Source organism: Carcharodon carcharias, chromosome 14 (assembly GCF_017639515.1).
Source record: "Carcharodon carcharias isolate sCarCar2 chromosome 14, sCarCar2.pri, whole genome shotgun sequence".
Lineage (NCBI taxonomy): Eukaryota > Metazoa > Chordata > Chondrichthyes > Lamniformes > Lamnidae > Carcharodon > Carcharodon carcharias.
The window spans coordinates 38034872-38049996 of NC_054480.1; the positions used below are offsets into that span (position 1 = coordinate 38034872).

The 15125-nt window shown below is 40.5% G+C and overlaps 1 protein-coding gene across 6 annotated transcripts in view; it reads right to left on the reverse strand.

Moving 5' to 3' along the window:
* Positions 1–15125, reverse strand: part of LOC121287638 (solute carrier family 17 member 9-like) — a 66734-nt gene that overhangs the window by 6319 nt on the left and 45290 nt on the right. For 3 of the 6 annotated variants that reach the window (XM_041205571.1, XM_041205576.1, XM_041205570.1), the window contains 6 exons: positions 12937–13020; positions 10767–10863; positions 8810–8897; positions 7671–7705; positions 7451–7566; positions 2937–2992 (listed from right to left, as the gene is read on the reverse strand). In XM_041205571.1, coding sequence (XP_041061505.1) covers positions 2937–2992; positions 7451–7566; positions 7671–7705; positions 8810–8897; positions 10767–10863; positions 12937–13020 — 476 coding nt within the window. The remainder of the gene's footprint in view (positions 1–2936; positions 2993–7450; positions 7567–7670; positions 7706–8809; positions 8898–10766; positions 10864–12936; positions 13021–15125) is intronic. The other 3 variants (XM_041205573.1, XM_041205575.1, XM_041205574.1) reach the window with 3 other exon arrangements.

Consider the following 15125-nt stretch of genomic DNA (forward strand, 5'->3'; position numbering starts at 1 on the left):
TGTGCCCCTCATGAACATCCTCCCCAACGGGGGGAAAATTCTGCCCCAGGAGGAAGTCCTGCCTCATAGACATGTCAACTAATTGGAGGCCAGCAGCTCTGCATCACACCAAGGTCAGTAGTCACCTGCGGGTATTACAGGAGGCCTGGGTGGAAGAGGAACCATGGATGTCTCATAAGCTAGGTATGTCCAGGATATCGCCAGGGCCACTTTGGCAGTGCCTGCCGAGAGGGGTAGGGACAGTGCAGTGGGGAGGATGGACACAGGGAGGCAAAACAATTGGCACAAGGGCTCATTGACCAGCAGCCCGCAGGGATAAACCTTTTGGGCTACAAATGGGCACAGGCCACTCCCACTTCCTATTAATTTGAATCAGCGGCATGATGAGACCCTTCATTTGTCATTAATCACTCAGTTAAGGTCCTCAATTGGGCCACGGTTGGGTAACACACCCGATGCCATCCCCACCAACTGTAAAACTTTGGCAAGAGCTGGGAGCACATCGCTGATGGCACGGCACCATAACTTACAGGTGCATGTGCCTGCGGGTGGCCCATAAATTTCAGCCCAATGACTTTTTATCAGAACAGTGATGGACTGCTTTGATGAAAGATCATTGACCTGAAATGTTGGGTGGTATTTGATGCCTTCCCCCACGGTGGGTTTGGTGGCGAGGGGGGCATTTAATCAGACAGGAGGTTGGTGGATAGAGACCCCATCACCTTCCTGCCTCTGTGATGATGAAGTCCCGATGGGAAGGCTCTATGACAGTATTCACCAGCAGCAGGTGGGGACACTTGCCAAAGAGCAAATCCTATTCAGAGTTATTTGCCTGCTCCAAGGGCAGTCTTTTGTTCAAAGACACTCAGTTCCTGATCAAGGGACCTGGCATCAGTAAGGGGAGGCCTGCTGACAGCCGCACCCCCGCCCTTCCAGCCGATTCCCCTCAAATCTACCCAGTGTCCCCCATCTCACCATCACTCACCTGTGGCCTGTCTCCTTCCTGAAAAGAGATGACACAGGGCTCTTGCTGGCTCCCGTCGCCTTCATTAAATGCTACCTATTAACTCTGTATCTTTCTCCACAGCTGGTGCCAGACTCACTGAGTATTTCCAGCCTTTTCTGTTTTTATTTCAGATTTCTAGCATCTGTGGTAATTTGATTTGCAAATAACCAGTTTAACTATATTACTCACTTGCAGGAATGCATACTTATCAGGAATTCCCAGTTAGATTTTAGTAAAAATTCACTGTCCCACAATTTTTAGTGTATGCTTAATGTCCAGGGGAAAACTGCCATTTTACAATTTCGCATTAGTAATTGCTGACATTCGTGTAAATATAAGTTGAATGTGCTGCTGAAGTGTAAACCAGATTATAAAGTGATTCAATCTGGGCTAAAAGTCACTTAAAAGGTATTTTAGAGCTGATTTTGGGCAGTAAACTTGACGAGAGGCAATTGGTACAGGTAGAAAAATATTAAAATCCAGAATTAGCCTACAAAACTCACATTCACTGCATCACTGCAATATCTCTATATTTTATCCTCTGTTTGTTCATTTTAGCTTTCCTGGTTATGAAAGCTATTCTGAGTATAGGAATCTTTGTTGAATTATAGTTTTTAGATATTAGCACAAAAAAGCTAATGTTTGATAGATTCCACATTCACCAACAGCAATGAGAAAATCTAATATAGTTATAGTCAATCACTCTCATATGCCTCATTCATTTCTTAGGTTTGGGTCAGTATTAGGACCACGGTTTTTCTTAGTATACATCAATGACTTAGATTTGGGTGTACAAGGCAAAATGTCAATATTTTCAGATGACAAAACTTAGAAGTACAATGGGGACAATAGTGAGAAACAGGCTGGTGGAATGTATCTGTGCTGGCTCTCTGAAGGAGCAATTCACATAGTGCCATTCTTCAGCTTTCTCCCCATAGACCTGCATATTCTTCCTTTCCAGATATTGCAAAGGCAATGGGCCCTGACAGTATTCCAGCAATAGTACTGAAGACTTGTAACCCAGAACCAGCCATGCTCCAAGCCAAGCTGTTCCAGTACAGCTATGACACTGGCATCTATTGGTAAATGTGGAAAATTGCCTACGTATGTCCTATCCACAAAAAACAGGAGAAATCCAACCTTGGTGAGTTGCTGCAGTGCGTGGTGTAGATGGTACACATTGCTGCCACTGCGCGTCTGCTGCAGGGAGTGAATGTTTAAGGCGGTGCGTGGAGTGCCAATCAAGCAGGCTGCTTTGTCCTGGATGGTGTCGAGTTTCTTGAGTGTTGTTGAAGCTGCACTCATCCAGGCAAGTGGAGGGTATTCCATCACACTCCTGACTTGAGCCTTGTAGATGGTGGACAGGCTTTGGTGAGTCATGGGGTGAATCACTCACTGGAGGATTCCCAGCCTCTGACCTGCTCTTGTAGCCGCAGTATTTATAGGGCTGGTCCAGTTCAGTTTGTGGTCAATGGAAACCCAAGGATGTTGATAGAGGGGCATTCAGCAATGGCAATGCCACTGAATGTCATAGGGAGATGGTTAGATTCTCTCTTGTTGGAGGTGGCCATTGCCTGGCACTTTTGTGGCATGAATGTTACATGCCACTTATCAGCCCAAGCCTGAATGGTGTCCAGGTCTTGCTGCATATGGACACAGACTGCTTTAGTATCTGAGGAGTTGCAAATGGTGCTGAACATTGTGCAGTCATTAGCGAACATCCCCACTTCTGACCTTGTGATGGAGGGAAGATCATTGATGAAGCAGCTGAAGTTTATTAATGAGTTTAGACAACTTGCTCTAACAATAGATAGGCCTGGTTGATGACCACTCCCTTTAGTTTTTGCCACCTCTGATATAAATTTGTTAACATGGCAGAGCATATAAGATTTTTACACCTATGCAAAACTAATTTGTAATTGCTACTTACCAAACAGTGCACCAGCACATGATGGTGCTAAATCTTGAACATTGACAGATACCCCACTAATAAAATAAAGAAAGAACAGTGAAGTACTTCAACTTTACTTTTTGCACAATACATTGATCTGGAATAAACTGAGGTTTGTGCAGCACCAAGCCTGGATCAGATAAATACAGCTTGCAAGCCTTCAGACAAAAGCTCAATTATTTATTCAAAAATTCAATTTTAAAGTTGGTACTCAACTTTATTTTAAATCAATACAAATTGCCTCCATCTGTACAAAAATAATGAGCTTGCATTTTGTACACATTTATCACATTCTCAGGTATCGTAAAGTGCTTTACAGCTAATGGAATTTTTCAAATGCAACACTTGTAAAATGTGGCAGCCAATTGCACATTGCAAGGTCCCACAAACAACAAATGAAATAAATGATCAGATAGTCTGTTTTCACTGGTGCTGTTTGAGGAGGAATTATTGTCATGAAATCATCCCTATCCACCTTAGGCAGACAGGATCTCAATGCCATATCTTGAGAAAGACTTACACTAACATAACATTGTTCATGTCCCCCAAATATGTAAAGCACTTCACAGCCAATCAATGATCTTTGAAATGTTATTTTTTAAGGCAGTCATTTTGCATATAAAGTCCCAAAAAAACTGCGATTAAATAAATAGCCAGATCACCTAATCGGTGGATTAGGATTAAATATGGGATAGGATATCAGTTTAGCTCTTCCTTGCCTGGTGCCATGGGATCTTCATGCCCAGTGAAAGGGCAGAGGGAACCTTGGTATGGCAACTGAAAGGTAGCATCTCTCTCTGAACTGCACTGAAGTCTAGATTACATATTCAAATTCTGGATTGCAGCTTGAACCTATAATGCTCTTACTCAGAAGCAAGAGGACTATCACTGAGGAAAGGCAGGTCACCAGGGTGGGAATGATGGAAAAGCAGGACAGGAACAGGTAACAGACAAGCCAGGGAGAGAAATCATGGATGCCAGTGCTTCTCCTGTTTCTGGGCCCCTTAATTCCCTCCCCCTTCCCCTTCCCTTTTAACCCTCCCCCTCAATCATGCATATTTTTTTCCCCTTTCAAGATTCATCAAACAATCACAGAAAGGTTCTAGTAAAATAATAACTCGCATTGTTGGCATCTGGTTACAAATATTGTCCAATATATATGCAACATGGGTCATTAATATTAAGAGCAGCAACGATATAATTTGCTAATTTGTGCACACCCAATAGGTGATCCCACCACGACTATTAAACAAACCAGAGAGTACAAATGTTACTTAACTTTAACAGCACCATGCAATATTGATAATTTGACAAAAACATTTCCCATTAGTTATTTATAACATGTACAGGCAATAACATTGATTTCCATGACTGCCTGAGCCCTCATTAACATGCTCTGCACATTGCATCATATGGACACAGTGACAGTAAATTCATATTTGGGGGAAAGATTCAATACTTGCAACCCAGATAAACTGCACATGATCTTTTCCATTTTGTAAAAGTAGAAGACTTTCTGCTGCCTGGGTGCATGATATTATTCAATATAATGATTTCGTACAAGGGATGTAATGGACTCTATTTTATCAGTAATCTCACAGGGTAGAAAGCCAGATGACTCCTGAGCAACCAAGTGAAATGAGTGAACAACTTTGGTCTTCACTGTCAGTGAGAAGCACTGGAGCTCCTGGGTGTCTTTGTGCGACACAACTTTTAAGAGGCCAGAGAACAAAGACTGAATGGCTCACAATTGTATTGGCGTTTACTTGATGAGCAAGTCTGAAGGCCTTTGTTGATGGCTGCTTCTCACTACAATATATTTTCAATATCTACTATATTACACCTTTATCATGATGTGTCAATACCTCAAAAACTCATAAAAGCACCAAGATAGAGTGGGATAATAGGTAAGTAGACAAACATACAAGATTAAAGTCAATGAAAAACTCTTGAGAAGCATGTGCAGTGTAAAGCAGGTAACGGATTGACCATGAGCCCATTACGTGTTCCTGTCCTGGCAATTTCATCATACAAAACCTGCTCACAGTTAACCTTCATTAACAACAAAATAGACAGAACACCAGTCATGATTCCACCCACTGTTTGCAAGATAATTATGGATGACAAAGGTCATCTAGCCCAGCTCATCTCGTCCATCTAAATGAAATTTGAACATACGCATTAGAAGCTGGAGTAAGCCATTTGGCCCCTTGAGCCTGCTCTGCCATTTGATCACATTGCCTACTTTATACCAGTGACTACAACTCAAAAGTGCTTAATTAGCTTTAAAACAAGTTGGGACATTGTGAAAGCTGCTCTATAAATTTAGGTTTTGTCTTTCTTTCATTACACCTGCATGCATTAAGCAGAGTGACTGGAGCAATGGTGAAATTGGAGGCCCAATGCTGATTCTCTAAGGATAATTAATCATAGAGTAATCAACTGATGTTAGGAAAGTGGCTATAAAGAAATCACTATATTTACAAAACAATTCAACTCTGTAGCTAATACAGCCTTACTATTCTGATTTCTCTGGCGCCAACCCACAATATACCATAAATTACATCTGCTCCACTATCCCCACAATCAGACATCTACCATCAGCTCAGGAAAAATCTAGACTGAATTGTTGTTCTGAACTTTTCAGAGAAGAATGAGACACTGTACATAGGCTGTCATACAAATTATATTGTACAATGAATTTACAAATTATCTGGGTGAACCTAGGAAGGAGTAGAGATTTGTAGAACCTTTCTTTAGCAATCTCTTAGTGACAAATAGAGATTTCATTCCCAGACTTTGCAAGAATAATAAAATGGGAGGAAAGTGAGTCAACACCCTGTTTTGCATCAGTCCAGGTTTTTATTTTCTTACATTTATATGTAAGTTCTGAGATTCTCAAGGCTCTGGGACATCTACACAGCATGTCATCAGAATTGTGCCTACTTAGGCCATAATGGACATTTAGTCTGCTATTTATATGCTGGTTTAAATTCAAAAGAGAATCTAGAGAAGTGTAAAGTATTCAATTTTGTGGCGCTAAACCTTAAAAGTGACCATCCCACCCCAACCCACTCTAACTCCCAACCCACCCACACCCCTCACCCCACCTCTCATCCCTCACCCACCCACCCCTGCCCCCATCACCCAGCCACTCCCTCACCCCACACCCCAAAACCCCATCCCAATCGCACACCCTGCCCCCACCCCATCAAAATTTTAGCTCTAAAATGATTAAATGGACTTAACATTTTTCAAGCAAATATTCAACAGAGAGCACCCACCTGACAGTAGCTGTGAATAGGAACTGCTGCTTTTGACCTTAAGGCAGCTTCCTGGTTTTCTGGCGGGCTTTCATCCCAAAAAAATCGATCCACAAAGCTGCCTGAAGGATGAAAACAGCAGCAGTTCCTAAATGCAGCTGTTGTCAATGAAACTGACCTGAAAGACCAGCTTAAGAAAAAAATCAGAACCGTCAAGCAGTTCCAATTTAAAAAAAAGGCTGGTCTTTCAGGCCTACTGCATAGTCTGGACACCATCTACAACATTGAGCCCACCCCCCTACCCCCAGGCCCTGGTGTTTGGCACCGTCTGCACCCACCTCTCCTGGGCTCTCCTCTCCCAACCTTGATGTTTACCACCGTCTGCAGTCCCCTATCCCCGGCCCCCCCTCTCCCGGGCCCCCCTCTCCCGGCCCTGGGTAGCTGAGCTTTGAATGAGATCAATTTTATGAATAGTGCACGATGGGAGGCTACCCAGGAGAGCACTGGAATAATCAAGTCTGGAGGTGACAACGGTATAAAGAAGGGCTTCAGTGACAGATGAACTGAGAAAAGAATATTGGTGGACGATGTTAGAAGCGGAATGAAGAAACATTGGATTGTAAATCAGTTCAGAGCCAAAAATAGTGCTAAGATTACATAAAGGTCTGGTTCAGCCAAAAAGAGTGACCAGGAAGGTTGTTGAAGCAGGTGGTAAGGGTATGGAGTTTGCACCAAGTGATAAGAATAATGGCTATTATTTAGATACAGGAAAATAAAGAGGCAACCTGCATTTACATAGTATCTGTCACATCCTCAGAACATGCAATTAAATTTCCTTTTGAAATGTAGATAACTGTGGTCGAGAAATGTGGCAGCTAATTTGCACATAACAGAGTTCCACAAACAGCATTAACATAAATGACCAGATCATCTGTTTTAGCTGTCGTTTGAAAGAAAACCAGAGCATAATGAAAAGTCTGCTCATCTTTGAACAATGCAATTGGATCTTTTATGTCCACTTGAGATGGAGCATCGGTTTAGTGTCTTATCTGAGAGATGGCATCTCTGCCAGTGGAATACTGAAGGAGTACCATAGGGTGGAATTTGAACATGCAACCTCCTTATGCAGAGGTGAAAGCACTAATGTTGACATGTAAGAATAATTTTATATTATATACTGTAGAACCTAATAGATGGCCTGCAAATTTAACACAACCAATCTTAGCTTACCTGTGACTGAAGGTCTGAAGTCCTAAACTAGCTGATATACATATTAAGGCTTGGTAATAGCTGCCTGAGTAACTCAGTAATTCGATAAAGATACTGGATAATCCCATGGCCATCACCTGTTTTTAAAAATAACACCAGAAACTGGTTTTACTTTTATCCTCTAACATTGCTGAACTATTTTCAAAATATTTAAATAAGCTTTTTTTATTAGTTGTCATACCTGCATTAACTTACGCACCTTAGCGGTGTCAAACCCTGAAAAATACAACAGAGTAAATATCATAAAATACTCAATATCACATTTTCAGTGTTGGCAAATAATTGCATTTGTTTCTCACCCACATGAATTTTTTTTTATCTTTAATTCAACTGAATTCAATAAAATACAATTTTAACACTCTTTTTGATTTTTACATCAGATTTCTAACATTGGCAATTTTTCTTCCCCCTTTTTTAACTCAGTGATTTATAGACTTATAAACTTAAAGCATTTATGGCAACAACACCTTACCATAACAGATTCTAACAAATTACAGATGAATCCAGTTAAAGAATCCATAAAAGATTTATATACGGTATAATTGATCATCTTTTCAAGCAAGATTGGAAATAGATCTGAGCTGCTTATTTGTTATTCAAATTTGTTTTCTTTTGATTTCTATTGTTTCAGGATAATTAAAAATATTTACAGTTCATTATTTATCATTTTGGAAAATGGAAAGAGAACGTCCAAGACCTTCACTGTATAATTGCACTTTGTAATCCTTGTTGCGTGTCCAATGTTCCCCTTTGTAAAGTGGCTTGGGTACCTTCAGGAGTAGATAAGGTGCAAGTGGTTCTACGATACTGACTGCACCAATCCTGAACAAATGTTACTAGGTGACATTTCATCGTATGGTGCATAGTGTGAGGAGGTGATCAAGCTGTGTCTTAAGGGGCCAGTGTGGATTGAGACCAGGGTGGGCGAGGGTATTGGGTTAAGGTTTGGAGCATGTGGATAGCAGTGCTCCCTATTAGGAAAGTGGGTTGGCTCACAAAAGACATAATTAATTAATTAAAAAAAGAGGGGTGGATGCAGGAGCAGAATGGAGGCATAGGTTTGTGTTTCTAATAGCATAGTGCCAATGCTATATGTAAATGAATTACACAACACCAGAAAGTTGCTGATCCAATTCCATTCATATAATTAGGGCTGATCAAATCAATTTATATTGATATATTAAGGTTTGGGGAGTGCCATCACATTCCACAATACTGTTATTCCATGAAAACTTTCAGCCTGCAAATATGGGTCTTCTATTTTTTTTCTTTGAGGCTGATTCATGCAGTGTCATGAGTCGGGTTGACAAAGTTTCTCACCAAGGTTGATCAGGCGATCAGCCAGGATGCCACCCGAAAAGGAGAATGGGACTGCAACAGCCCATGGAATTACATTGAAAACCCAACCCTGAAAGACAAAGATAGAATACAGTCAGTTCTCAATGAGAACGTGCTTCTTCAAATTAAACTCAAAAATCATTTATTCAATCTCAGTATCTGAACGTCCAAGATATTTATAATTGATCAAATTAAAAACTCCCATATTGTCAGCTGCTCACCTGTTGATACTAATGCATTCTCTTTTCCAATCTCAAAGGAAGCGCAAGAGAGATTATATAAAGTTAATGTACATTTCAGAATCAGAGAAACCCAGACAGAAATGATAACAGTATTATCAATGAGGAGTCTGGTAAATAGTCACAAAACTCCAATGCACCAATGTGAATAGTTCTCCAACTTTGTGCCACTGACAAAGAGCCTTGTCTGCTGGTCGAGTATGTGGGAAATTAGGTGTGCACTGCAATTAATGTTCACACAATCATGCATTTTGTGCACTTAATGCTCCATGTTGGCAGTGCCAACAGGAAAGTTACACTCTGGTGCCGGAGGAGTTAAATAACTTTACAAATGCTTTTAAAATTTCAGCTCCATAGTTGTATTTGCACAGTGCTCATGGGGTTTGCCCTGTAACCCTTTGAGCACTCTGCAGATATCTTCCAAAATGATATACAATCAAACAATAATTTAACAGGGACTATGACAAACGAATGCAGCTTCTTGGAACCTGACAATCAACATGCAGCAAAAAATCTACTATTTTCCAGGAAATTGCACCAACCTGCTTAGGGAAACAACTTCAAATGCTACAGACTCTGCCTAGCAAGAGGAAAATCAGTGAAAATAAGACAAAACCACTGCCAGGCTGAATGTCACAGCCCTTCCAAATCCTTTCAGTGAAAACAGTGACCTCCAGTTTTTCCAGCCTGTGGCAAAGCTTGAGGAGCAAAAAAGTCACTTCTTTTATGTAAAAACTGCTGTGTGTTGGAAAAAATATTAATTATTCCCTTTGCTCCATTAAATTTCCTGGTGGCTGGAGAAAAATATACAGGTGAACAATAACAAAAATAACTTCACTATCTGCTTCTATTTACAATGGTATTGGTACCAACCCCTTGGCATGGTCTCCAGAAAGTCAGAGGTGACTCTACAATAATTAAAAGTACTAATTTGCTACCAATTTTCAGCAGTTATGTTGGGAGATGATCTGCACTGTAAAAAGAGTAAGATTTCATAGTTTCTGAAGAAGTTGAAAAATAGTTAACTGTATGCCCTGTATACATTGTGCCAAGAGGTAGAAGACAGGGATGTTTTGTGCTGTTTAATCTCAGTTTTTCAGTAGCGTCTGTGTGAAGATTCATCACTTCTAACATTAATAATGTATCATACTGAACTATTCTGGAGTCGAAAAATGTAGCCAAGTTTAGGGCTTAAAAGTTTAATATTATGCACAATTGCAGATACGCACCAATTGAAAATGAGTGTAAAATTATTAACTTTTTTTAATCTTTCCATTATTCTCAACATACCATATAACATTCTCCAATTGGAACAGTAGGCAAACCTCTGCTGTTATAACTTCACTCAACTACTAAAAAGGTGCCCAAGAGCAGCCTTTGACACATATAATCAGACTTTTTATCCTTCCTGAGGGAGAAATTCCAAACCTCTAACGATTGCTTCCTTCAGGTGCTATGAACTAGATCAGAGCCTCATCACGATGGTCACTATTACAGTTTACAGAGAACAATGATAGAATGGATAGAATACTTACTGCTTCGAGGCACATTCTTGAAGTTATTATTTTAGTGAGAAAACAACATCTTGCCACATATAAACATAAAAGTTCTGAAGGGTTTTTGCTAAAATATAGTTTATTCAATTCATTGTTATATCTTATAAAGAACTAGATATGATTTACAGGCGAGAGACAACACACCTTAGATTCAGGAAACGAATCATGGAAGAAGGTCGGCATCCATGACAAAAGGCAGAAAAAAGTGCCGCTGATGCAAACATGAGCTACAATGACAGCCCTGTTAAAAAAGCAAACATTATTACAAGAATTTCATGCAGTAGACTAAATAGTACAAAATAAATGTAGTTGTGATGAAAATGGCTAAAAATGTGAAGGGAACTGACACTGAGAAAGGCAGACATCATTAAAAAAACCAACATCACAGAATCTCCCATGCAGAGGTAGTCAAAACTGTGCATTTCTACTGAATAGTGTTAGAGGGCAGAAACTGCTTTGTGATAGAGGAAACAAAGATCAAATGTTGGAGACTTTAGCTCAAATTTAACAGAACTTGTTTTAATTGGAATTGGAGGAAGTGTGAGGTGGGATGAAATCAAAGACTGCTTTGAGCTATAAGCAGAGAACTGCAAGACACAGGTATAATAAGAACAAGCCTCAATCAAGACCATTGATTGAAAAAAGATCATCCTCCCCACATATAATGGATATGTGGAAAACACTGCCAGCGCAAAAGTTGATGCTTAGTTGATTCACAAAAAAAAGAGGCAGATTAATATTTAGTTGGAAATGGATGATCTGAAATGATAAAACCTTTCACCAGGCAGAATAGTTGCTAGCTGGCTGCATTTTCTGTAGAGGCTAAACAACTAGGGATGAATAGTTTACAAATGCAATGGATAGACATTTTGGAGTTTTGTTGGTCACCTTTGCCAATTGGGGAGTATTTATGCTGACATTTTCTCGAGGAAAATAAATTTGGCTGGGGGTGAGGTTGGTACACAATTCACAAGTGTGGCTGTACTTGGTCATTGGAAGTGGAGAGCTTGATGGATCAAATGATCTTTCCATTTCTATGCTTTCTTATGCAAATCAACCCAGAGCACTTACAAACAACTTATCAAATACTTGGGAGAAGGAAGCTACTGCCCTCTCAACTAGATAATGACAAGTGATAGACAGCAGAGGGGGGAATGGGGAAAGAAAGATAGAAAAGTATTCTGCAGCAATTAGGTGTCACTTACTTGCTCAAGAATTCAATGTAGGTTTCACCTTTGACAGCCGATGAACATGTACATTCAATATTTCTGTGAACAGCTACAATTTTTTTTCAGTAAGAATCACCATTGATTGATCATGCTCTCAAATAGCCAGAATCTGACTCAAATCGACCTCAGATCTATTCTGAATGGAAGATATGGGGGTTGACTTCAAGTCCTAAATGGGAGCATGGTCGAGCAAGCTTTCAGTGGGGTGAGAAAAAGGAAGATCTGTGATTAACTGGAAGACAGGAGAGATTAAGTAGCAAAAGGAAATGGCTATGGAGCATAAAACAAAAAGATGGGCCTAAAGGAGAATAGCAGAATCACCAGCACTTGCTGCCCAAAAAGGAAAAAGGACAGAGGTTAAGATTTGCAATTGTTGAACTCAATGTTGAGTTCGGAAGGCTGTAAAGTGTCTCATCAGAACATGAGCAGCTGCTCCTTGAGCTTACATTGAAGCTTATTAGAATTGAGAAGAATTCTGAGGACAAAGAGGTCAGAGTGGAAGTGGGCCAGAGAATTAAAATGACAAGTGACCGCCAGCTCACAGACTCACTTGCAGACAAATGCAAGTGTCCTCCAGATGTGGTTACCCAATCTGCATTTGGTTTCCCTGATGCATCATGAACAGTGAGTACAGTATACTAAATTGAAACAAAGTACAAGTAAAAGTACACCCCCGTTTCACCTGGAAGGATTGTTTGGGGCTCTAGGAAGTAAAAATGGAGGAGGTAAAAGGGCAGATTTTGTAACTACTGTGGTTTCCTGGGAAGGTGCCAAGGAGAGTGGATTTTGGGAGTGACAGAGTAGAAGACAGGGTGTACTGAGCGATTGGTCCTTTTGGAATGCTTAAGAGGGGAGGAAAGGGGATAAAGATGTCTTTGGTTGTGGCGCATGCTAGTGCTAGCAGAAATGGCAGAGGATTATCTGTTGAATACCAAGGCTGATGGGTCCTCTGAGGACTCAAAACGTCGACTCTTTTCTTCTCCGCCGATGCTGCCAGACCTGCTGAGTTTTTCCAGGTAATTCTGTTTTTGAGCAGCAGCTCATGTTCTGATTAGACACTTTACAGCCTTCACTTTACAACCCACCTCAAAAGAGTTTCAAGCTCAGCTTGAGACTGGGCTCTTCTTCTGCTGTCTTCACTTCTGTGCTCATTTCTTTGGCCAGGAGACCTCCCAAGTGAAACAGAAAAGCACGTACTTCTTTCAATTTAGTATATTCTATTGGGAAAACCAAATGCAAAAAGGGCAACAGCTGTTCTGAACACCTGTGAAGTCCACAAACATGACCCTGAGCTTCCAGTTGCCTGTCATATTAATTCTCCGCTCCACTCCCACTCAGACTTCCCTGTCCTCAGCCTTCCACTTGGTTCAATGAGGCTCGATGTAAGCTTGAGGAGCCTCATCTTTCAATCTGGCACTTAACAGCCTTCTGGACTTAACACAGAGTTCCACAATTTCATATCACAACCCTTGCCCTTATTTTTGTTTGCTTTGTGGACAACAGCTGTTGGTGATTCTGCTATTCCCATTCACACCTCCTCTAAACCCATCATTTGTTTCTTTACTTGTCCCATTACCATCTCCTTTTACCTTGACCTTTTGTCACTTTTGGCATTTAATCTATCCTGTCTTCCACCTTAACCTTTTTTGTTCCCCTCCCTCCTTTCTCTGCCTCTGTATTTGCTTAAAACCTGCTGCATCTCTAGTTTTTTTCTATTCTGTTGAAAAGTCATTAACCTAAAGCATTAACTTTGTTTTTCTCTCCACAGATGCTGCCAGATCTGTAGAGTGTTTCCAGCATTTTCTGCTTTTGTTCTTCAGGCCTCACCACTATTTAGGCCTTAGGTTAATTTTGTAATTGGGACCTCACTCCATTATCAAAGATCTGCGTATTAAGGGAAGAACTTGACCGGCTTTGGGCAGGTTTAAAATCGGGACTGGAGCCCAGTGGGCAAATCCCTCATTCTCTTTTAACTTCCCCTGCCCAATTTCCACCAGACAGAGAGGAATTTCAAATGTGGAATCTAGAACACCTATGCAACAAAGTATCACATACAGAAACATTAAGGTTAGCTGTTGTTTCACAGTTCATGTTAATGGTTTGTTGCTTATGTTGTTAAAGATACACAAGCGAGAGGCATTGTTTGATAAAGGACTGAGATCTCATATAGAGAGTCAGCTGGGACACTGGGGTAGCAGTTAAGAGGCAGAAATTTGTAACATTGCATCCTGTGAATAAACGTACTAACAAGGAAATAATGTGTATCTTTCGTACTTCATTATTTGGCTTGGATCCATTTAACATGGTAGCAGAGGACAGTAGCCTAAAAGTAAAGATTGGAAACCAAGAAGAATTTTTTTTAGGTTTAAGATTGTAATCGGTGTTACTCTTGAGATGAATGGCTGAAACCAAGTGTAAAGTATCGGGGTTTGAATTCTCACTGATGGTCCCCGAGTCTGAACCTAATCAACAATGGGAAAACTAAGTAAATATGTAGACACGGGTTACATCCTTACCAAAGAAAAGCAAGGTGTGGCCTGGCCAATGTCACTTCCTAACAAAAACAGGATCAGATGCAAAGTATTTTCAAAGCTCGAGGCCCAGCAGTTGGGCAGAGAGGAAGGTTTGGATATTCTATTAAAGTTTATGGATAAAATTTATAAGAAAGATGACCTATTAAATGCATACGAGGCATGGTCAGACATTGATAAATTTAGAAAGACAGATGATTATTCCATGGGGGAATATATCATGGAATTTAACAGATTATATACAAGGTTGCAGAAATTCTCTTTGGAAATTCCTGCTTCAGTGCTTGCTTTCAATTGTTGGATAGTGCTAAAGTGTCACACTCTTGGTCTTAACTGGAGTTAGGATTCTCAGAAAGGGACATGCTTTTGGATCAGGTGTCTGAGGCTTTAAAAAAATTCCTGGGAATGTAGTCATTTCCAGCTGGTATCATAGCATAAATGGGGCGTTTGGCGGTGGCACAAAAGATAGAGGGTCCAATGCTCATGGCATTTTGAGACCATTCTGATATGGGGCGCAGGTATCACTACAACAGAAGAATCACAGACAAAAGAAATGAGAATAGAGACATTTTTGGCAGATCTGGCAGACAACAGGAATGGAGTAATAATAGCAGAAGAATGAACCCTGGAAATGCCTTAGGAATTATTCACAGGTTTTTTAGATGTGATTCAAAATATCAATGCGGTAAAATGTACAAAACAGAACAACAGTGTTTTTGAGGTGACACATGGCATGGAAGGTT